Raw genomic sequence first — 23,446 nt, 5'->3', positions numbered from 1 at the left:
TGGGAAAGTTGGATCTGATAAAATGTTCTTTACTGACGGTTCATACATAAACGGGTCCACTGGCTTCGGCATCTTCAATGAAAATTCCAGTGCCTCTTTCAAACTCAAAGATCCTTGTTCCGTGTATGTCGCAGAAATGGGTGCGATATACTATGCTCTAGGGATCATTGAAACACTGCCCATCGACCATTATTTTATTTTTTCAGACGGTCTCAGCTCAATAGAGGCAATCCGCTCAATGAAAGTTGATAAACGCTCATCTTATTTCCTAACAAGAATAAGACATCTATTGAGTGTTTTGGTCGAAAAATTATTCAAGATTACCTTAGCATGGGTTCCCTCTCATTGCTCGATTCCGGGGAATGAGAAAGCGGACTCGCTAGCTAAGGTGGGCGCTTCAGAAGGCACACTTTTTGAAAGGCAAATTGCCTATAATGAATTTTTTCACATTCCTCGTCAGGACACACTCGTTAGTTGGCAGCGCATGTGGAGTGAAGATGAGTTCGATCGTTGGTTACACACGATTATCCCTAAGGTCTCGACGAGTGCATGGTTTAAGGGATTGAATGTAGGTCGTGATTTCATTCGCGTGATATCTCGGCTTATGTCCAATCACTACAACCTAAACGCGCATCTCTATCGCATTGGGCTCGCAGCAAACAATCTTTGTGATTGTGGCGATGGCTACCACGACATCGAGCATGTTGTCTGGTCGTGTATCCGGTTCCATGCTGCTCGCTCTCAGCTCTCTAGAGCACTGAGAGCAAAAGGCAGACAATCGGATATCCCCGTCCGGGATATCTTAGGTAGCCGGGATCCTGATCTTCTGCTTCATCTATACCTGTTCCTCAGAAACGCCGATGTCAACGTTTAATGATGTTTCCTTCGTTGTGTCCCCGTTTCATATCCCTCCTAGCGATCGATAAACTTTTACTTAGTCGCGGCAATACATACACACACTCTTTACAGATGCACGGGCCAAATGTTGTGCAGTCCACTGATCATTCAACAAGAGCCAAAGGTTGTACCGCTCATGACAACTCTACACGAACTGATGATTGCGCCGGCTAGTGACCATTCTATCCTGGATTCCTCGAGTCGAGAAAGACGCACCACGCTAGATATGGGGTACAGACTAGGGAGCGTTGCTGATTAATGGTCAGCTGCATCCCAATAGGAAGTAGCCCGTGTCGGGCACACGTATAGAGCATCGAAGACTGCAACATACCAATTATGAGAACACTTGTAATACTAACCTCGAGCCAACCGCGAGTAATCGGTTACATATTACTAACATAGTTGTAAGACAAAATTTGTCAAAATATTGGACTCCCGGCCCCGTCAGGCTAACGCCACATGTGCCTTAATAAAAAATATATTTTGGAAAAAAAAAAAAAAAAAACAAATACATTCTCCTCGCGGTTGCCATGGCAAGGTTCTGAGTCGGGATTGATCGATTCCTGCATATGACCTCAATCTGTTTTATTATCACCGATCCAAACTACGGTATATCGTTGGCTATCAGCAAAATGAGAGAGTGACAAAATGAATGAATAGATTTCCTGCAATTAATCCTTTATTTGCAAATGATACAAAATAATTTGGTGAAATTTGGAATGATGATACCTAATTTTCTTCGCGGTTGTCAGAATGACAATCGTAAAAGTATTGCATCTGACATTCATTTTACATACGGTTAGTTTTACCAATGTTTGCATTACCAATGATTTGTAAAGAGCTTCTTTTAGTAAGCGTTTTTCTGGGTGTATGCAAGATTGAATCCAGCTCGGTAATAATGACGTCATATAACCAGTTGTTTAGCATTCGAAGTATTATACTACCTCCTTTAGCCGTGATACAAAATTTCGTAAAATTGTTCTGTTTACATCAGGTCTGAAACCATCAGATCACTGGCCATCAGCAGGATCTGACACTTTTCTTCAGTGAAAGAATAATATCAACATCGGTGAATGTTTTGAATGTTTTAAGAGTTATTTCATCTTATAGGATAATAACGGTAAGTTGAACCTAGACATTCGATATTGGTAATTGAATAGTGTTATTCTCAAAGAAACCCAACATAATCAGATTATGGATGCTTCCAGCGACGAGAAAAAGAATACTGTTATGGTGAAACAGGACCAACACATAATTAGTGAGTAATCATATTGCGACGCAGTGAATGTAGTAAAAAAATATGATTTTGCAATCCTCCTTATCAACACATATGCTTCTAACTTTTTTTGGTCATACAAGATTGTGTCTAGCATTTTTCGTTGGTTTCTGAGTTTATTTTCCGACTCAGTATTGAGACGGAAATTGAAATCAACTGCGATTGCTAGTTGTTCCGATATTGTCGATATTGTGGCTTGCGCCTCAAATTAGTAGTGAAAACGATTGATTAAATGATGTTCACTTCGACAGCGATCGTGAATGAATTATTGGAAACATTCGGCGAAAAAGATGACCTCTTGCGCAGTACGACTGAATCATCGCTGATAAAGATTGCCCGGCGACGACATGATGAAATCGTAAAAATTTTCTGTGAATATCGGGAAAAGAATCCCAAAATTGGGGAGCCCCAAGCTTCGGTCATTTTAAGGTGAGCGGAATTTTCTATTTACTTTGTGTTGCGTAAGAAAATTTGTATCGTTCTGCCGACAGGGTTATCGAGCATGTAGTACTCAATTTGCTGGATCGTATCAGCCACGAAACAGCTTCGAAATGCATAAAGTACAGTGTGAACGAAATGGTACGTTCGCCGGACCAGCAAGCAGTGGTACAAACACCGTGTCGCGAGATTCTAGTGTCTGTTGGAAGGCGTTACTGCAAGGAAGTGATGAACGTTTTGATTGAGTACATAAACCAGAATCAGGTTCCTCATTTCATGATTCTCTATTCGATGGGATCACTAGCCACAGTAAACATTATGGAATCCATCCCGTTGATAAAATCAATTATGGGATTCATTTTGCCTACGCTTTCCTCGATTAAACATGATCATCTTAAGCAATCATATGCCTTTGCTATAGGTCGGTTTTGTGAAGCATTCTGTGAATACAAGGAGCATCAACGATTGAATCCTAATGAGGAAACTCCGATGAAAACAGGAATTACATATGATATATCAGACGAAGTGGGAATAGCGTATGATTTATTTCAAGCGCAATGGCTCTCATCCCGGGAACCAAAAGTTTCATACGAAGTTCTCAATGCATTATCTTTTATGTACCCATTACTCTCGGTGGAAAAAATTAACGACAGCTTGATGAAAGTGATTCAAAGTACACTTGCTCTCTATCGTCGTAGTGTCGATCGCAGTGTCGTAACGCAATATCTAGCGTCTATCATCAAAACAGTTCTAACTTTCAACACAGCACTTCTGTCGGGCTTATCCGACAATATAATCACCTCACTATTCGACTTAGTATGTGTCAATCCAGATTACGAAAAGCCACAAACTGTCAAGGGGCATTACGAGGTCTTGCGATGTTTCGATCTAATGGCCAACAACTATGGAGATAAAATTGTCGAAATATTGATCCTACATTTGCGCAACAATAACGAACGGGAAAGGATCAAATCACTGCTTGTACTTACACATCTAACAAACACATCGGAAAGAGTAATTAGCGAGAAGCAGACAGAAATAGGCACCATACTTAAATCGATGCTGACCACAGAACGATCAATAAAATTGAAAATGGTTCTGCTCAAAACGGTTGTGGCATTTATGCAGCGGAATTTCGTACAAGACAAGGAGTTTGTATTGCTCTTGATTCGAGGCAGCTGTCCCTTGCACAAGTTCAATAGCGAGTACGGAAGTAACGATGAGTATGTTGAATTTGAGACTGCTTGCAATAATACAATGTTTATTCTGTCATCTACAATCGGTACAATGGATGAGATTCTAAAAATTGAGTTGCTTCAAAGTTACTTGAGGTAATGGCTTTGACTTGTATTTATTCCTTCTTGAATTTACAGTTCTATCTTTATTTCAGGCTTGAATTTACGGGAATTTGCGGTAATATTAGCAAATGCTTGGCTAATCTGTTGAGTAAGAATCCGGAAATAAGCAAACTTGAAGAACGACGAAATCCTTTCGATGAGAATGAACTCAACGAAGATTACCGTCCGCCAAGTCCCGTTTCGGTTTTTGTTCGCTCTTTAGCTTTGCTGGGCAACTTCAGTAATACTATCCGCGTGCAGCATATTTTAACTTTCTTGAAAAGCTACTCATCAAATCTATATAAACACATAACTCCTTTGTGGGACGAAAAATTAGGAAACATTCTTCAACAGCTGGGAGACGATGGCAGCATTATGAAGCAGGAAAAATACGATTCGCTTCTACTTGAATTTTTACAGGCAACTATCAAAGACATTGATGAATTTCGATTTGTTGAGAGCATGATCGCTGAAATTTTCCAACAACTCCCTTTGTATCAACCCATATCGAGTCAACCACCGATCGAATACAAAATTCCATCCCTGGACCAGGAGAAACGAATGCTGATAAAAGTTTTGGGAGTCTGTCTTTGTTATTCAATCGATGAACATCTGATAGGGAATAAAATAGATCTTATAATTGGCTTAGCCAGAGCGGAAAAGTTGGACAAACACGCATCGAATGATGAGATCGAAAAATTGCTTGAGGATTATGCTCAGTCGCTTGGAATTGTATCGGTGGAACATGCCGATAAGCTCATGAAAAAGTTATTACCTCTGGTGATCGACGAAGGCGTTAAAAAATCCGGAAGTTTCTTCTCTAATTTGCACTTTATGAAAGATGCCAGCAAAGAGCTGGAATCCTTCAAAACGAAAGTGTTGGTACTACAATCACTGAACTTTATTGTCACTAAAGCCCCAAAGGAGACCGTGGTGCGTTTGCTCGATGAGCCCGTTATTAATTATCTAACCGCACAGTTCGACAACAAAGAGTTGTTCATTAAAAAACTGATCCTGAACGTGTTGCTTAACTTGGCAGATATTTTACTGCAGAAACCAAACACCTTATCGGAAGATCACCTCAACAGGTTCAAGAATAAAAATGAACTGCTGAAAATTTGCATGAATATTACCTGCGACTCCCAGAATGAATACCTTCCTGTGTTACCACATATACTTAAGCTGTCTACATCGCTTATAAAACTGAATGCTGACGATGAAAATGTTGATGCCAATGGGTTACTGAACACCGCCTGCTATTACTTTTTCACAACTGCTCAAAACCTCAAATCTAAGTTCGAATCGTTGGAGGAAGACAATCGAAACAGTTATCTGGCCAAATATCTGAATCTGTCACTGCCGGAGCTGAATCAGTTCATCAGATCGATTTTGGAGCAACAAAATGGATCGCCGGCTTGTCTCGATGATATCAATTCGATTCTTGAAATTTGGCTGAAGGATCGCAACCATGAGGTTCGCATCTGCGCTGGTCACGTGTACAATAATACCTTAGATGTTTACATGCGCTCGATGAAGATAGGCTTCGAGGCTCCCTCGAAATTCAATCAGACGGGAAGTTTGCTTGGGAAAATAATTCCTCGGTGCATTGATTCAAACGCAACCGTACGCCAAACAGCAATCGAAGTATTGAAAAAGATACTGGAAATTGCTTGCATCTATGAGACGTTGACAATCGCTGATGAACGGATCGATTGGATTAAGGAGTTGGATCAAATCAGAGATGAAATAGTGACAGACGATCCTAAAGATATTTACCGGATCGCCGGACAGTTGGCTAATATTATTGCTCTGCGGTTGTCGACATATCAATACGTGCAATTCAGCAAATGTCTACTGTACAGTTTGAACGATCCCGAACAAAGCTCTGCCATAGGAGCATCCGTTGTCCTGAAATTTTTCATGCAGATCAAAGGAGCAGAAATGTTTCATGCCATTCCCGAGCTGGTTAAAGAATGCCTCTACGTAAGTGATCATTATTATTCTATAAAATGTTGTATAGCAGCCATGCGAAACCGATATAGCGGTTCTCAGATTTTTGTTAAAATTGATAGTTTTATTCCTTATTGCAAAATATTACACCTGGGTGCCTATTTCCATATTAGGGTGGTCCGAAAAATTATATAATAATGAAAAATTTTAACTCATAACTCAAAACTCTTCAATTGCTTGTAGGGGCTATCCGCATACCACGTGGACAACATTAAGGGGGATAGGGGATATAAAAATGTCAATGGTTAAGGGGGGGGGGGATCAGGGTGGTATAGATAAAGTCCACATGGACACGTTAAAAATGTATTAAAAATCCACTCACAAGTAATTCAAACATAAATGAAATATGTGTTACATTTTCGAGAATTTTTAATTTTCCGGCTTATTGATAAAGAACCGTGAATCGTACGCTCGTTCTGACGAACCGTGGCTTGCGGCAGTGCGGCGTGGCGGATTACATATTTTCACGAAACGCCATAAATATGGGTATCTGGTAGGGTAGTTAATCATGAAAACATTCCATTCGAAATATTTTAAAAACGTTTGGGATATAAAACGGGGAGAAAACTGTGTCGTTATTGAAAACTGCTATATTCTCCCGACTGATAATTTGACTTGATCAACATCCATATAATGTGAAATCAGTTCTAGTGATTATAAAAAAGCTCTGTATGAACTGATTTCGGAGCTGGTAAAGCGATCTACAAATCTTGAGTCAGATGAATTATATCATCAGATAATATTGAAAAGATAATGATTATAAATAAAAAAAAATCATTGTGATGGAAATATATTAAAGAAAACCTTCAGTAAAGTAATATTTTTACTTTTCTCTGCACTGATTATTGTTTTAAACCTTATTTTTACGTCTTCCATTCTTTACATATCCGAATAAACCAGTTCTTGAAAAGTATGTTTTAAGTGTTTTGTATCTGAATGCGACTTATTCGAAGTGATTAAAATAAATAAATTCTCAGAAAAAGAGGACTTATAATGCGCAGAATTAAGCTCTTAATCTTCTGTTTATGTTCCTTACTTTGCGCAGGATGAAACAAGGATGACTCCGAGAAAGAAAATTGTGGGTTATTCCCGTCACCAGCATGTTTTGGCCAACGAGATGACAAGAAAAGGTATTTCAAAACGCCGAGCCGCAAAATGTCATGGAATCCCGGAAAGTACTCTCTGTGCATAACTGAAATTGAATGGTAACGTGAAACGCCCTGGAAAACACTCAGTTTTTGGAAGGAAGATGAAGAAAGCATCGTCCAGTTGGTAATCGAGGCATCCAGAGCTGGGTTTCCGATTGACAAGAAGCGTTTTAAGACATCTGTAGCAAATTTTCTGCGAGCCGTTATAAGGAAGAACCCATTCAAGGGGGGTGTTCCTGGATACAAGTGGATGAATGGTTTCCTAAGACGCCGCCCCGATATCAAGCAAAGAATTCCAAGTGCGTTTTCTAAGCAGCGAACTTGTGTTAGGAGTATAAAACCCGGAAGTGGTTCCAAGAGGTAGATGATTACGTCCGACAAGCAGAAATCAGCAACGCCTTAGAGAATTCTACCCGTGTGTTCAACATGGACGAATCCTCCCATAAGACTTGTTCCAACAAAGGAAGTGGTTTTGGCACCAGCTGGCGAAAAATATGTCCATACTTCAAACCACTTTACTCACCACTCTGAATGCCGCTGAACATCCTTCAGCAAAAATCATTAACTCCCCGCACTCTCATGAGCGAAAAATGAAGGCACTCCTTTCGGTAGCGATCGGTAGCGAAGCGAGTTCCCTAGTAATTCTATAGACCTTCCAGAAATTTGTCGGTGTGGTTTGCGCTGATTAACTCGAGAACTAATCAAGCAAATGGAATCAAACTTGGCATAGAGGTTTTAAGGATCGATAAACGTTTCAATGGAGGTTCGACACTCTTCCCCTCTCTCTAAGGGAAGGCTGCCATACAAATGAAACACAAATTTCTGCATAACTCGAACTAATAAAGTAAATGGCGCCAAATTTGGGATGTGATGGTTTTTGAGTACATGCACAATGGTTCTATGATGGTATGACACCCCTCCCTTCTCTGGAATGGAGAGGGTGTTCCATAAAAATAATACACATATTACAAACAAACATGGCAATTGAAAATTTTCGGAAAACTCTGAAGGAAAATGGGAAGATTCGAAAAATTCAATTCGCATGTGTTCTACAATTACATATTGACAAGCGTTGTTAGTCCATTTGGTGTTTGCGGCAATGAAATTGATCTTCGTTCGAAAGTGGAAATGGATTTTAATGTGATAAAACGCACTCCTATATCATCTTCTATCTATATAAATAAAAATGGATCGTCGAATGTGTTGATAAGAGCAAAACTCGAGAAAGGAATTGTCCGATTTAGAACTGTCCTCATTCTATCATATTTTCTGTATCAAACATTCATTCCATGTAACGGAGAAACATGTTATTTGCAAGTGGATGAAAAATCTTGCATGAGAATTGTGTCTGAAAATAATCTGATATTATAATGTCAAGTTTTGGTAGAAGTACTGAAATTTTATAGTAAAAAATAATTTTAAAGGCTAGATTAGAAGATCAATCAATGAACAGTTCTGCTTTGGACCCATGAACGTGCGCTTAGTAAGAAAACATAAATGTGATAACGAAAAATAAATTTTCGGCGGGACGAAGTTTGCCGGGTCAGCTAGTCATAAAATATAATTCTTACCGATATAATTTCTATACTATAGTTTCTATTCATTTATATTTTGAATGATTGATGAAGCTCCTAGTGATATGCATTTGTATTGGTGTGTATTTTTTGTTGTCCAATAACATGCGTCTTCAAATTTAAAAAAATATTGCTGACTCATACTGCCGTTCTACGCATAGTTGTCCCATGTTACTTTTTGACGATTTTCCCTTTTCTTCATAAAACGTTGTTTTTATACATAATCTTACGGAAAAACACAAAAAAAACATACAGTTTGTTCACAGCTTTTAAATAAACAACATCAAGTTCAATTGTCACATGTTGATATTCAATTCATAACTGTCCCACCATGTATTTTTTGTAGATCCATATCGAATAAATCGGTTCAAGTACAAGAATTTCATGTCACACTTTAGCAGGGCTAATGCACTCATTTTTGGTTTGGAAGAACGAACTAATTGTCAAACAAATAAGAAAAGGTTTACCAGAACACGTGTGTACCTTGTTAGCGAATACCTAATAACAATAAGATCTATATTCTGCGAAGGTGTTGCATATCACTCATTTTTTCATAAAACGATGTTTCTATGCATAATCTATCGGAAAAACACAAAAAAATATTGTTTGTTCCCAGTATATCAAAAAACGACATCAAGTTCGATTATCCCATGTTGATACTCTAGGCATAACAGTCTTACCATGAATTTTTAAACCCGTAATCAAGCATGATTGATTCAGTGAGGGGATCTAATCACATTTCATTAAACAATAGTATAGTGCTTATAAAAAACCCGGAGTATTGCTAAATTGAAATGCTTAAAGCTTTTGGTAGATAAATATGCGAGAAAACTTTGATTGCGTTTTTCTCAGTAACTGATTTTGGAACATGGACAACTATGCGTAGAACGGCAGCATACCTCGTGTGAATTTTGTCTACAAACAAAATGCGTCCTTTATTTCAATTGAATGCGGACGTCATCAGTTGGGCCAACTTGCTTTCTTCCGCTGGTATTTCATCTAGAGACTCTTTCGCGCTTTTGTGCTGCAAAATAAATAATGATTATTTTTTACTATTTCATTATTGTCTTTCCATATTTATGGGGTGGTTTGAAATAACTGCCAGAGGACAATATAGTTTATCAAATAGTCGAGCAATTATTAATAACATGCACCTAGTTTTTGTGCTGGTGTAACATGTATTTTCGGCAATGGGGAAAACTTGTTTTTTGGTTGATGAAATCAATCGAAATGAGGATATTAGTTATATTTTTGGCAGTTCAAAAGAAAAAAAAATAAAAGTAACAAGCGTAATTCATAACTTTTTCGCAATTTCTCTAAACTATGTATAGCTTGCAAAAACAAATAACTGCTGAAGCAACATACATTTTTTTCGCAGGTGTAATAACCTTTCAAAGAAGACTAGCACATTGGCTTTAATTTGATGTGTCGATCATCTGATTCGCTTAAGTAGTTCAGAAGTTATCAATTTTTGAAAATAGTTATTTTTTGGAAAAAAAAATCCAATATTTTGCGATAAGGAACAATTGATGGTTTTCACGAAAATCTGAGAACCGCTATATCGGTTTGGTATGGAATGGCTGACTACACTACACTACAAATGAACTCATATTTTTAGGCGGTGAAAATTTGCGAGGTGGCAAGGGCTCGCTCGGGTGTACTGAAATCAATGCTAGCCCTTACAAAACACCACCCGAAACTTGTTTGCAATGAATTGTTGACCCAGAGCTTACCATTAGAAGAGTGAGTAAGAGTTCATTTTTTCAAGACCGAATTCATTCTGGTTTCATTTTTCAGATACGTTATCGACTATTGGCGCACCATTACAATGGACGCAGAATTAACTGGTATTATATTGGATAACTTTATAGGCACAGTGATGACATCGTGTTTGTGTGAACAGCAGCATCAAGATAAACCACGAGACAATGTTCAAAAAGCGGCCACCCTTCAGCCTTTTTCGATTATTTGCGTTCTGAGCGAAATTTTTAAAAGCCGGGATATAAGGGCGGAACTGAACGCTAGGTTCATCGACACTTTTTGCATGCTTCTTACAACCCTAGCTACCTACGTAAATTTACTTCCACCATATAATTATGTGCATTCTCCAGAAGGAGTAAATGACACGATTCCAAGGAACGGTAAGCGAGCAAAAATGCCCACCTCCAAATCCTCAAAGCTGAATCCATGTCAGATCGCACTGGATACATTCAAAACCTTCCTAGATACGCTAGATATGCAGCAGATTTCGAATGTACTAAATGTGTGCCCTACTCTCGGATCAAGTACGAATTTGAATAGCTTTATAGAAATCCTCACGCCACTGAGCGTAGCCACGGCCAGCGAAGTTGGTATCAATTCCACAATGATGAAACAAATCGTTACGAAACTAAGCAAACATGTTAGCAGTCCGTATGATACACAGCGAATTGCCTCGACCGGATTCTACTCACATCTCGTACCCCTGAAGCCGTGTGGAGAAATCGCATCTGTAATAATGCTTCATCTGAACTCTTCTCTAAATGATCCGAATCCGCTGGTTCGGGGACTCAGTATACGAGGTGATGATTACTGGGCATAACTGTGAAACCAGTGGTTTTATTTTCGTTTTTTTAGGAATGGCGTACCTGTGCAATCTTACCGAGCACGATATTGATAAATATTCGGAAATATGTTTAACCGCGCTTCTGAAAGGAATAGATGATTATAACGCTAATTGCTTCATTAACATTCCACTGGAAAGTATGAGAGGACTCTCGCAGATACTCCAGTCACTACCACAGCATAAGTTTGAAATGTTTCAAGTGTCGTTAGCAATTCGCATAAAACCTTTCTTCGAAAATACCTCAACAGAGTTAAGAGAATCGGCGATTCTTCTATTTGGCGATCTTTGTCAGCAGCAGACGTCCATTGTGCATGGAAATCAGCACAACAAAATAGACAATGATTCAGAAAATTCGTTGGTATCTGAATCATTAATGGAACAGTTGAGAGCAAATTTGTGTTCTCTGTTGCTGCACCTGAGCGAAGAGAACCACCTAATTGCGCGGGTCCGATTCCTTGCGAACGTTCACATCAGTTTGAGTAATTTCATGATTCATATTTTTCAGGCATGCAAAATAACGCTCAAAAAAGTATGCGCTTTGCTCGGAATGACTAAGATGAATCAGTTGGCTCAAAACCATTTGCTGGAGCATGGTCAGCTTCAGTACAGTAATTTCATCAAGGATTTCGTGAAACTTATCGTAAGTAGATTCAGTAGATTTACATTTCCCTCCAAACTCTCAATCCCTCAAGTGTCAGTCATTTCAATTTGTACTAGGGTCCAACATTTTCGAAGGCGAAACATGAAAATCGACTTTCCTCTCAGTCACTTCGCTTCCAATAGGACTTCTTCAGCATTCGCCTTCAACATGACTAGAATAGTCTAGAAATGAATTGACGAGTGTTATAAGCGAGGATGACTGGTGAACTATTCTAGCAAATGGTTATTCTAATTGAGGAAGGAATGGATACAAATTTGCCTCTTCATTCAACGTGACTTCAATCCACCACTACTATCAGAAGATTTAAGACTACCCATCTGAAATGATTGTATTTTTTTTAAAATCGACTCTGGGACCGTTTTCTGAGAATACAAAGTAAAACGTGTGGTCCAGGGTGCCAATGAAAATGGCCATCTCGATTTTTCATACAGGACTTCCGACGAAATATTCATGTTTTTTTATTAGGCTGGTTCGCCTGGTTTTTGTACGATTTTTTTTTGTGCGATTTTTCTTTTGTGCGGTATATGAAAAGAAGTATGTTTGGCGAAGTTGTCGTCCATTTATTATTTTTCTGTGTTTTCTATGCATTTCAGTGCGAAAAAATGTATGTTTGCGTCTAAAATATCTACTTCTCAAATCATTCCCACCCTTCCATCAAATGCTCTCTGTTACGCATGACATGGTTTCTGATAGCAACAAGTTTCAACATGCAACTAAAAGCACTACACGCACAACCGAAAAGGCAAACTATCCCACCGCAGAGCAGGGAGGCAAAAGGAGGTCGAACGGTGAACGGCGTGGATTTGGTTTTTTTTTCTTTTGGAAACTTTTTTTATGCGGTTCCTATCTGCCGCACAAAAAAGTTCTTTCAAATAGGGTACCGAACTCGATTTCTTAAAGCTACAGGTGAATTTTTGTACGATTTATTTTTTGTGCGGTCCCTATCCCCCGCACAGAATAGGTTTGCCGATATAGGATAAGTTAGGGTTGCTTTGTTTATTCAGTGTATTGTTTTTTTTGCGCGAAACATGAGATTGGTTGGCTACGGGTGTATGAAAGCGTGAAGTAAAGCTATCGTACTTTTTCGTGTTCTGAAGAATGTGAATGCTGTGAAGAGTTAAACTATAGTGTGAATATCACCAGGAAGACAATCATGGAAGTAGCATCATTATATTTCTATTACTGTTATTTTAAAATAATGTTTTATGTTTGTTCTGTGTTTATAGTTTCATTCTCTCCTTAATTACTTTTGTGAAGCTACCCCCTTCTTATGCATCTCAATCTATAAAATCTAGTGTTTGAACTGTTTCTGGCTCCCCAACAGCATAACTACAAAACTAGAGCCACGAGGAACATCTCTTACTGAGCATATTATTTATGATTCATCATTGATATTTTTTTTGTTCATTTAATGCTGTCTATCATTCAAATACATATTTACTTGTTTTTTTGTAAATCTCAATTATCTTTTAAGTATCTTGTCGTGTGTTTGATTACAGTGGAACCCCGATTATCGAGCGGATGATCCGCGAAAGCTAGTTCCATAGTTATTCTATAGAACTTCTCGAAATTTGTCAGTGAGAGGTAGGCCATGACTTTCACATTATCTGATCACTGGTGTACACGACCTTACAGATTGATAGCTCAATGATTTCTGTATTGATAAAACATAGTTTTCATGCTGGAATACCTTTATTTCGTGTTCACACCTCATTTTCAGTCGTTTATCGCGTTATCCGCAATTTTCGTTATTCGCGGTGACCTTGCCAGACTATTTCGCGGATAATCGGGATTCTACTGTATTATGATAAAGAAAAAGGTTCGGGTCTATGGGAGTTGAAACGCTTCCAATCCCGCTGGCCTTCTTCTTTATCAATAAAAATAAAATTTAAATTTACTCAACCAAACCTTTTATACAGCTACTAATGTGACAACGATTGGAAGGCCGACTTGCAAGTGTAACATTTTACAATTTAGTGTCATATAATTTCATTGGCCTCTCAATTTCAGATTATACATATTTACATACTAGATACCAATTGAGGTTTGAAATGCGTTTGGATATGTGGATATGTTTTGTTAATGATTTATTATAGAACAGTATTAAAAATGACCTGCTATGGTGCTATGCGACAACAGCTGCGTCAAGAGAAAGCTACTGTTTAATATATTTTTTTTTTGGTTTTAAAAATTAAATTTCGTTAATTTTTTATGTTCGTTACTTGACGATAGTTTTTATCAATCATTTCAAAATTTTATAAAACAATTCTTTTACACAGCCATCAACGTGACACCAATCAGAAGACTGGAGCACATTTATATTACAAATATATCGTATAACTTCACTTACTAATTCTTTCAGCAGATGCCGATTCCACAAAGTAATAGAAATAGTAATAGTAATAGTAATAGTAATAGTAATAGTAATAGTAATAGTAATAGTAATAGTAATAGTAATAGTAATAGTAATAGTAATAGTAATAGTAATAGTAATAGTAATAGTAATAGTAATAGTAATAGTAATAGTAATAGTAATAGTAATAGTAATAGTAATAGTAATAGTAATAGTAATAGTAATAGTAATAGTAATAGTAATAGTAATAGTAATAGTAATAGTAATAGTAATAGTAATAGTAATAGTAATAGTAATAGTAATAGTAATAGTAATAGTAATAGTAATAGTAATAGTAATAGTAACAAGCTCCGCCAGTAACACCGGCTGAGTGTATCCTATGGCATACCTTCCCTACTAAAAATCCTCAATTCCCGAGACATTTATGAGAGGTTGTAGAGTTCTCTGCATCTCTGCAAGGACGTGGCCAGGACAATTCTTAACTGTTGGAGAAAACATGCCTTCATCTAAGAGATATTACTAATCATCAGCAACGGATGGAGGTTAGTTTTTTATTTAACAGTTCTGAATTTGTACCACCTACGATATTGTGCAACTTGCTCAATGCTAATGCTAATGCTAGGACTTCCTACGAAATATTCATTTGAGCGATCAGATACCCTATGCAAAATATTAGCTCAATCGGACTTCATTTTCTTGTCTCCTGCTCCACATCCCAATGAAACTCCTATCTCTCACTCTTGCGGTATCGCACCGCATACATCCCCGGCAAATGCAGCGATATCTCTTTTGCTGACAATCAATTTCAAGATATCGTCCATCCTGCTTGGCGTCCGATGATAGAATGTGGCCAAGCCTCACCATCGCTCACTTTATATAACCATATAGTTAACGTTATAACGATCGCCTATATGTATTTATAATCTCTTTTTTGTCACCCTCCTTCACCTTTTCCATACGTTTCGCTCGTACCCGTGGTTGCTTGTAATGAATAGCTGTTTGCTGCGGGAGCTGAAAATATGGGAAAGTAGGGAATTCTTTCTTCCAATTTTTCATCAATTTGAACTTTATATGAGCTGAAAAACCGTAATGTGTAGCATATAAACAATTGCTGAGGATATTTCCTATCAATGTGTGTATTTGGAACCAAAAATCCATTCATTAATTGAGGAGGTATGAGCGTTCAAAAACTGAACACTTTTTCACATCGAAATATTGAAATGGACCCCTATATTGAAAGGTTAGACGTAGTCCTACGTCAATAAAAGAAGAAACAGATATCATGATTGTAGCATGCAAAAAAATTCAGTTGATCAATTATTAGAATATGGGTTTTATTTTGAATTAAAAAATCGCTGTTTGTTAGATTTTACACGGGTTTTGAAATTTACGCGGATTTTGTAACTCACGCGTTTTTTTTATGCGGATTTTAGAGTTTGCGCGTTTTTTTACGCGACACGTATCCCCCGAGTAAAAAGCGACTCCAGTGTACATGAAATTGGGGTTTGAAAAAAAATTATGTAAAATTTCTTCAAATTGCTTCGAGATGTACTGTCATCTCAAAAAGCATTTTCTGTCAAAAATCCACGCTCTGGGACTTTGTTTTTTTCCGGAATACGAGACAAAATGTATGTATTGAGATGAAAATAAATGATCATCTCGATTTTTCATACGTCCTGAAATGTTGATTTGCGTGATGAAATACGCTATGCAAACTAATAACTCAATCGGACTACATTTACTATCAAAATAAAATTTGTTTTTTTTTTGAATCCCGAAAAATCGGGAAAAAAAAGATGCTAAATGCCATAAAATTGCATAAAACGTCAAGATTTTCTGTTATCTCGATTTTTTTCGAAATAACAGTAAATCCAAACGCTGTTTCCACAACCGACTGGCGTACATCCACCAAAGTATGCATGAATCCGTTTCCAATTATTTTCTCCAACATGCCGCCATTGAGCGGAACATGAGGAAGCATCAGGGAGAAGAGTTCTACACATTTCGACTTTGTGGCATGTATCGAATAGGCTAACGTACTACATGGGCTGAAAAGTCCCGGCATTTTTAATGAAAACATTCGTTTTTTGGGCAAAGCAGTATTTATTCCTCAACATAGTTTCCTTCGAGGGCAAAACACTTGGTATAGCGAGTTTCCAACATTGCTGTTCCCTTACTATAGTACGAAACGTCTATGTCTTCCTATTGGACTCAGGAGTATGGTAATGGATTCACGTTTCATCCATTGTCACAAAACGTCGGTAGAAGTCCACTCGATTACGCTTCTACTACGCCAGCCGGCTGTTGAATCATCAACGCGCCGCTGTTTTTGGTCGACGGTTAGCAAACGCTCGGATAGCTTTTTCATGTCCAAAAAGTCGTGCAAAATGTATCCTACTCGTTCTTTTGACATTCCTGCGGCCTCAGCCAACTCGCGTAACTTTACTTTACGATCGTTCAAAACGAGTCGATGCACTTGTTTTACGATTTTGGATTAGTAGCCTCTTTTGGCCTTCCAGAGAGTGGTGCATCTGCGGTGCTTGTACGGTCACTAAACCACCGATAAACTGTAGTAACAAATGAAACTCTCGAAATGATTCTTGTTAATTCTTAGTGGCGCCATATGTTGGAGAATCCCGGGATATTCAGCTCATATAGTATGTAGTCATGTAGTCAAAAAGTAAAATTCAATTTTGGCGCTTACGTCGCCTTGCTAGATTACGGCATTACGGCGGTTGAATTTTCTTTGCGGAATTCGCGCGCTAGACATCTGTCGCGAATACGCTTCCACTTCAGCATGGTGCTACCCTCAATTACCTTTAATGACAGCCTACTGTGCTCCGAATTGTTGTGTACGTGCATGGAACAATATATTGTAGACGGTTCTCGGAATAAATCGTCGAACAGAAACAGAAAGAACCACTTAGAAAATGTGTAGTAGACTAGAAATATTGTGGCGCGGTATTGTATTAACCAGTTAAACCTAATGCATCAGGCAAACGTAACTCGGTCGGACATTGCTAAAGGATTGTATCCTATGTGCAGGGTGGCCACCCAATTTAAATTTTTGAATTCCCGTATTTTTCCCGCATGATTTCACGAAATTCCCGACTCACATGAATGAAATTTAATAATATTGTGTCCTTTCGTTAGTTAAAAATTAATTTCTGAAACCCGAATAGCAAATGTTTTTTTACTTTATGTTTCCGAGTTCGGCATGTGACAAAAAATTGGACGGTGTGTATCTCAGTGACATATTTTTACTTGGATATTGGATTCAGGAGATACGGACGGAATTGTTTCAGGAATATATGTATCTGGGACCTGAATCGCTTTCAAACGTATCAGATCCACCCCACCTCTACTTACTCCGAATTCAAAAAGTTTCATTTATTAGAGTAACTGACCGGAACTTCATTGGTTACATCCAAACATATTCCGAGCATTTCCCGGATACCTTCTATGATCAGTTCCTGAGTTGACCGTAAAATTCATAATAAAATTACACAGAAAATCTATCTGGTTGAAAAAAATCTGAATAAAAATGCTTAGCAGGAATAGGAGCATATGAGTCGACATGAAACAAATAACACAAAGTAAGTAGCATTTTTAATGATCCTGAATCTGACTCCTTTTTCTTTAAAATGCGTCCCATTTTTACCCCAGAGCCTTGATTTATTTTAAGGACATGTTTCGACCCATATAGCTGGATCTACATTTCAACTATCAACTACTATTTTTTCCAATTTTACGAATGTTTCTATTGGATGCCATAAGAAAACCATGAATATTATGTTGATTAAGCGTTATTACAAATCCAGTTCAACTTTCAACACTTTTTGAGCACTTAATTTTCTCTACCAACAAGACTGCATCTATCTGGGTGTCAACCAACATCTTCGAGTTTTCAGCCTCGTTCGTGCTTTTCCTCTCTCTTCAATGATGCATTGCCATGCGATAGGTTCACACTTTTTTTACAAACAAGGTCAAAATTGGAAGCTCCTTCTGCGACTGAGCGATAATTTCCATCCAAGAGCTAGGCAATCTTTGATCTTTTATTTGATATGAAGATACAGTGGAACCTCGATTATCCACGAGCGGATGATCCGCGGTGCGGATTATGCGCGACAGAGAGTTCCATAGTAAATACATAGGCCTTTCCGAAATTTGTCAGTGAATGATAGGCTCATGCACTTTTGTTTTGATAATGGATTTCACAATATATTACCACTGGTGAACACGACCTTCTAGATGGATAGTTTAAGGTGAAGGTGGAAGCTAGCCATTGTAGTAGTATAGGTAAACCCTCGTGTAAAAATGGGGTAATAGTGTTTGTGAGAGAAGAGCAAAGCACACGTAAATAGATCAATTCACTTATCAGACTGTGTGGCGCTTCATTGACACGAGTCTTTGAATACATTTGAAAAAAAAACAAATAGCAATTCAATACTAAAGTAAAATGTAATGTAAAATTCCGATGAACAATTGCAAATATAAATATATATAGAAGGTGCATTTGCATATGATTCTGATTATACGCGAGCGTAACATGAGCAAATTTATAACACATGTGAATTGGGGCACTTTTGGTATTAACAAGTTCTTCCGCATAGTAACTCGATGTTGATAATTCCTTAATATTTTCCTTCGTTGATCGTATTGTTTTCACATATTCACGTTGGAAAGCCTTAACCCTTCTCTTCGTTGGCCGAGGCATTTAGATTGAATTTAATACTTTTCCGTTTACTGTTTTTGAAAGCATAGGCAGCCGTGGCAGTTTCCGAGCTCTGCAATACAATTTTCTTACCCAATGTTAAAGTTGCTAAAACTTACATTATAGACCCATTAAACGTAAAAATAATAATTGTATTGATATCAACACAATTTTATTCTATTGATTTTCATGACATGGGACGCTATGACTCCGGAATAACATTTTATTGAGTGGTTTTTATAGCTGTTTCGATGATGTTGTTTGGCATCAGTGTCGAAAAAATAACGATGCTTCCACCAATACAAACAAAACCATTGCAGAAGATTGAAAAACGAAAATTTAACTTTCAGAGCACTTGCTCGAGTTTTCCGACGTTCTTCACTATACGGTGCGGAAGCAGATGAAAATTTAATATCTTATGAGTAATCGATTAGAGTTTGGTTGATATTACTTGATGGGAAGTGTGCGAAAACGATCATTTTCTTCACACTGTTTCGCAAAATTATTGATTTTCGGGCGAGAGGTGAGGGAGGGAGATGAAAGAAATGAGCGCCATTGTGGCAGCCATTTATGGCTAGCTTCCACCTTCACCTTAATGATTCCTCTATCGTCCAAACATAGTTTTCATTTTTTCGTTTTTGGAACTCATTTTTAGTCATTTATTGCGTTATCCGCGGTGAACTAGCCAGACTATTCCGCGGATAATCGGGGTTCTACTGTAATACAATTTCAGCAGAAGACGTTGGACACAATTGTCCATACTCATTCTTTATTTTATCTGCACAAACGCCGGGCAAATGTTGTTTACCGATGAATACTTCCAAGCATAACTCCGTCCGTTTCTTCGCTATATCCGGAAAGTTGAAAATCACATCCGGGTTAATACACGTTAGGTAACGAGTGCAATATGTCAAAAGGGATTGTATGAACAATTTCTTTAAAAATCCACAGTAGAAAATGACGATAGCTGGTACGACATATTAGGACACCTTCATCGGAAATTTTGCGGAATTCCTTGCTGTTTTGATTGCGGATTTCTTTGCGAATCCAATTTTAATACTTCCAGGTAGCAGTAGAATGGTTTCTGTAAGGTGATTTAGATTTCACTTTCAGTCGTTCGGATATCATAATTTTTTCCATAACAGGTCTCACAAGTCTCGTTAGATCATCGAAAAGGAAAGGAACCATCGGTGCCTCTGTCTGTCATTTACGCAAAAACTATTTAACTGCGGATGCTGCCGTAACACAAAAAATCAATTTTAGTCCAGCAGCCTATTTTCCATAACATGTGCGACAATCTCGTACATCGTTGACCGGAAAACTGATGCAAAACTCCGTTTAAAATTTGCATGGTTTTTCTTAAGACGCGTCCACATTACGCCAATCAGCCTTGGCCGCCCGGTAAAGCCGACTAAATGTGGACGTACCGCCCGGGCTTGTCGACGTGCTGAAAACCAACTCGAATCAAACCGAACCCAACCCGAAACAAGTGGGTCCGGATCGAAGAAAGTCGAACCAAAACAAAACGAAGTAAATTAGCGTTGACGACATTGTGCTTCGTGTGTTCGTGACGGCTTCGTGCATCCGATGGGGCTTCGGCTTCGTGCACCCGATGGGACGTCCACATTACATAACGAACCGAATGTGCCGCCTGGTACAGGCCGATCGGCATCATTCGGCATAATGTGGACGCGCCTTTACGCTTATTTTTCTCTTGTTTCCTTACCTCGCGGACGAGATTATTTGAAAAACATAGATTCACACTGCTTAGAAAGTCGTGATGCGCTAAAACACATGCAGTAACTTATTAGAGAGCCGAAAAAAAACACTGCGCAAAAAAAATCCCGACTTCGTGGAACAATTCCCGACTTTTCCCCAATGTATTTTGATTCCCGACTTTTTCCCGCATTTCCCGCTTTTCCCGAATGGGTAGCCACCCTGTGTATGAGGCATTTATACACATGATGTTTTTCCCGCGCCACAATATTTCTAGCCTATTACTTTTTTTCTAAGCGGCTGTTTTTGTTGCAGTTGTTTACTGCGGCTATTTATTCCGGTCGCGATTATAGGTACAGAGTAATTGGAAATCTTTTTGATGGTACAAACGTTATCCGCAAACGGGTTTCATGGGACCTTTTTGGTCGTGTCATGTGTTTGATTCACAATTTTTCATAATAATTTTTTTTCTTCTTTTAGGGTGAGGAACTTGCAGATTATCTGAATGATTTCATTGATTCTTGCCTACCAGCTTTACGCAGTCAGTGGGCAGAAATTCGTGGAAATGCGGCCGTTCTGATTGGTAACTATGAGTATACACACATAATTTGAACCACGTAACAATACGTTACGTTCACAGGATTGCTACACACGCAGAACCGAGGGAACCAACAGATGGATACGGTCGGACACAAAATTTCATTACTACTGAAAGATGAAAATAGTGGGGTAAAAGTTAAGGCTTCAGAAGCATTAGGGTTTATTTATGGAGAATGATTGAATCATTCAGAGATGATAATGAAAGTCGAGAACAAGTGTAATCTTTTCATCCTTCTCTTACAATCGAGAATCTAACACTTTAGAAAGTTACCGCTTTATTTGGATATGCATGATACTATCAGGCAGAACTATATATTTTATGTGTTATATTTATACACGCATTTATTGAACCAGATTTAAAATGAACACAAATAACTCGGAAAGAAAGCCATTAAACAAAAGGAAAATATTGAATTCTACCACTAGACCATCCAATAGTCAAAACAGTTTGCAGTTTCTCGTTTGACCGGTGTCCCAAATTTTCCTGGAAGCTAATGCAGGAGGCACTTTCTATTCCAATTCCAGTTAAGAAACACAATGGCGTTATGTTCAATCGGCTGTGGGCCACGTTGACCGTATTGAAAATAGCGATAGCTGGAGTATCTTTGAATGTTACTGCCAAATAGCGGCTTCGTGGGCACCAGGCCAAGGCTTGGGGACGTCCTCCCACTTCCACCTTGCCGATTGTGATTTTCGAGAGATCAGCAATAGGAAGTGCCGATTTTGGTGCGAAGGTTGAAGTAAATACTTCGTCCTCGATGAACCCTAAACAGTACAGCAACGATTCTTCTGTTGTGACGAACAGGAGATGTGATCCAGAGTGTGACCATACGACTGATTGAATTGTCCCACTATTGATTGTCCAACGGTCGGGAGTCCATCTATCCGTTTTCCAAACACGGAAAACATTCGATACCGTTGTTGCGCATAATCTAGATCCTGTGGGTGACCATTTCAACAACGCACATGGTGGTCCAACTCGACGTAAAGGTACCTTGAAAATACTATCGTTTAGTTTTGAATGTAGATAATATTATTATGTGATATACTTGTTTGTTTTGGTCCACATCCCAAATGAGGATGGCGGGGTCGTTTATACTGGCACTTGCAAGCAAACATCCATTTGGGCTCCACTCAACAGATGTAACAGGAAAATGATTCCCATGTCTCAACCGAACAGCTTGTGAAAGAGGTCTTGTGATGAGACTGTTCGGATCGATATTCCATATGAGCGCACCGTTTTGACATCCCACCGCCAATTCGCCAGCCGTGAATGGACGCCAAGCTAGCGACGTGATCGATTTCTGTAAGCCACTTTTCAAGATAGGAACAATGCTAGGTTCATCCCCGTACACTCGTATGCTGTCATCCGATGCCGCAATTGCAATTTTAAAACAGTTTGGATGCCAACGAATGCAGCGAATTGCACTTTTGGACCAATCTCTAGTTTGTGTATATTTCCCAACCGAACCAACTCCTTGTTCCTTGAGGTGCGGCTTCAGGAAAAACTTTATACTATTTCCTACATCTACCAAAACTAACATGTATCGCGCCAGAGATCCCAGAAAAACATTATAGTGTTGACTGTTACTATTGGCCGCTTCATTCAGTGCTTCGACCGGACCTTCCTCGAAAAATGTGCGTGTGATGCGTTTGATGAGCGTTTCATTGATCGGTACCATAATTGTACGGCGATGATCCTGAACGTGACCGGCCGCATGGTGAAACAATTCTCTCCCGATGTTAATTTCCGGGTAGGAAAGTTGCTGCAATTGCACATAACATTCAGCATGAAGGTGTTTATTCTACGTTGATTACTTACTTTGCAAAGATTAGATGAATCTACTTCGTTGATTGGCAATGAGCAAATGCGCCCGTCGCGTTCACAAACCGGAATTTCTCCTTGCAAGGGAAGATTGGGAAATGTGTCCAAAGCAGCCATCTCTAGGAACGGAATTATTGAGACTGTGCTTCGCGCGAATCGTCAACAACAAACAGTTCGAATTTATTTTGATAAACCACTAACGGCGGCGGTGGGAAGTGTCAAATATTAGTATTGAAAGTCACGTCCAGGTATCGTGAATGATTTGTGGCGAACCTTCTATTTATCTGAGATC

General features: G+C 38.6%; 2 protein-coding genes across 4 annotated transcripts; one reads left to right on the top strand and one right to left on the bottom strand.

Annotated features, from left to right (window-relative positions):
• Positions 1–1,872: 1,872 nt before the first annotated feature.
• LOC129761591 (maestro heat-like repeat-containing protein family member 1) lies at positions 1,873–21,696 on the top strand. Of its 3 annotated transcripts, none has more exons than XM_055759335.1 (11): positions 1,873–2,017; positions 2,106–2,155; positions 2,425–2,602; positions 2,665–3,942; positions 4,002–5,931; positions 10,299–10,423; positions 10,478–11,241; positions 11,297–11,730; positions 11,791–11,925; positions 21,210–21,312; positions 21,370–21,696. In XM_055759335.1, the coding sequence occupies exons 2-11, from the start codon at positions 2,128–2,130 to the stop codon at positions 21,504–21,506; spliced, it is 5,112 nt and encodes a 1,703-aa protein (XP_055615310.1). In that variant the 5' UTR covers positions 1,873–2,017; positions 2,106–2,127; the 3' UTR covers positions 21,507–21,696. The 3 variants fall into 3 exon arrangements, with proteins under 3 accessions (XP_055615310.1, XP_055615304.1, XP_055615302.1); XM_055759329.1 differs by having other exon boundaries at positions 1,876–2,017; positions 2,089–2,155; XM_055759327.1 differs by having other exon boundaries at positions 1,877–2,017; positions 2,072–2,155.
• Positions 21,633–23,363, bottom strand: LOC129761648 (aladin-like). The gene is made up of 3 exons (XM_055759383.1): positions 23,152–23,363; positions 22,379–23,095; positions 21,633–22,323 (listed from the first exon to the last, which is right to left on the bottom strand). Exons 1-3 carry the CDS (start codon positions 23,269–23,271, stop codon positions 21,721–21,723), a joined length of 1,440 nt encoding a protein of 479 aa, XP_055615358.1. The 5' UTR covers positions 23,272–23,363; the 3' UTR covers positions 21,633–21,720.
• Positions 23,364–23,446: the final 83 nt, after the last annotated feature.

The sequence above is a fragment of the Toxorhynchites rutilus genome, chromosome 1, assembly GCF_029784135.1.
Source record: "Toxorhynchites rutilus septentrionalis strain SRP chromosome 1, ASM2978413v1, whole genome shotgun sequence".
NCBI classification, from domain to species: Eukaryota; Metazoa; Arthropoda; class Insecta; order Diptera; family Culicidae; genus Toxorhynchites; species Toxorhynchites rutilus.
This window is presented reverse-complemented; position numbering and strand designations above follow the sequence as displayed.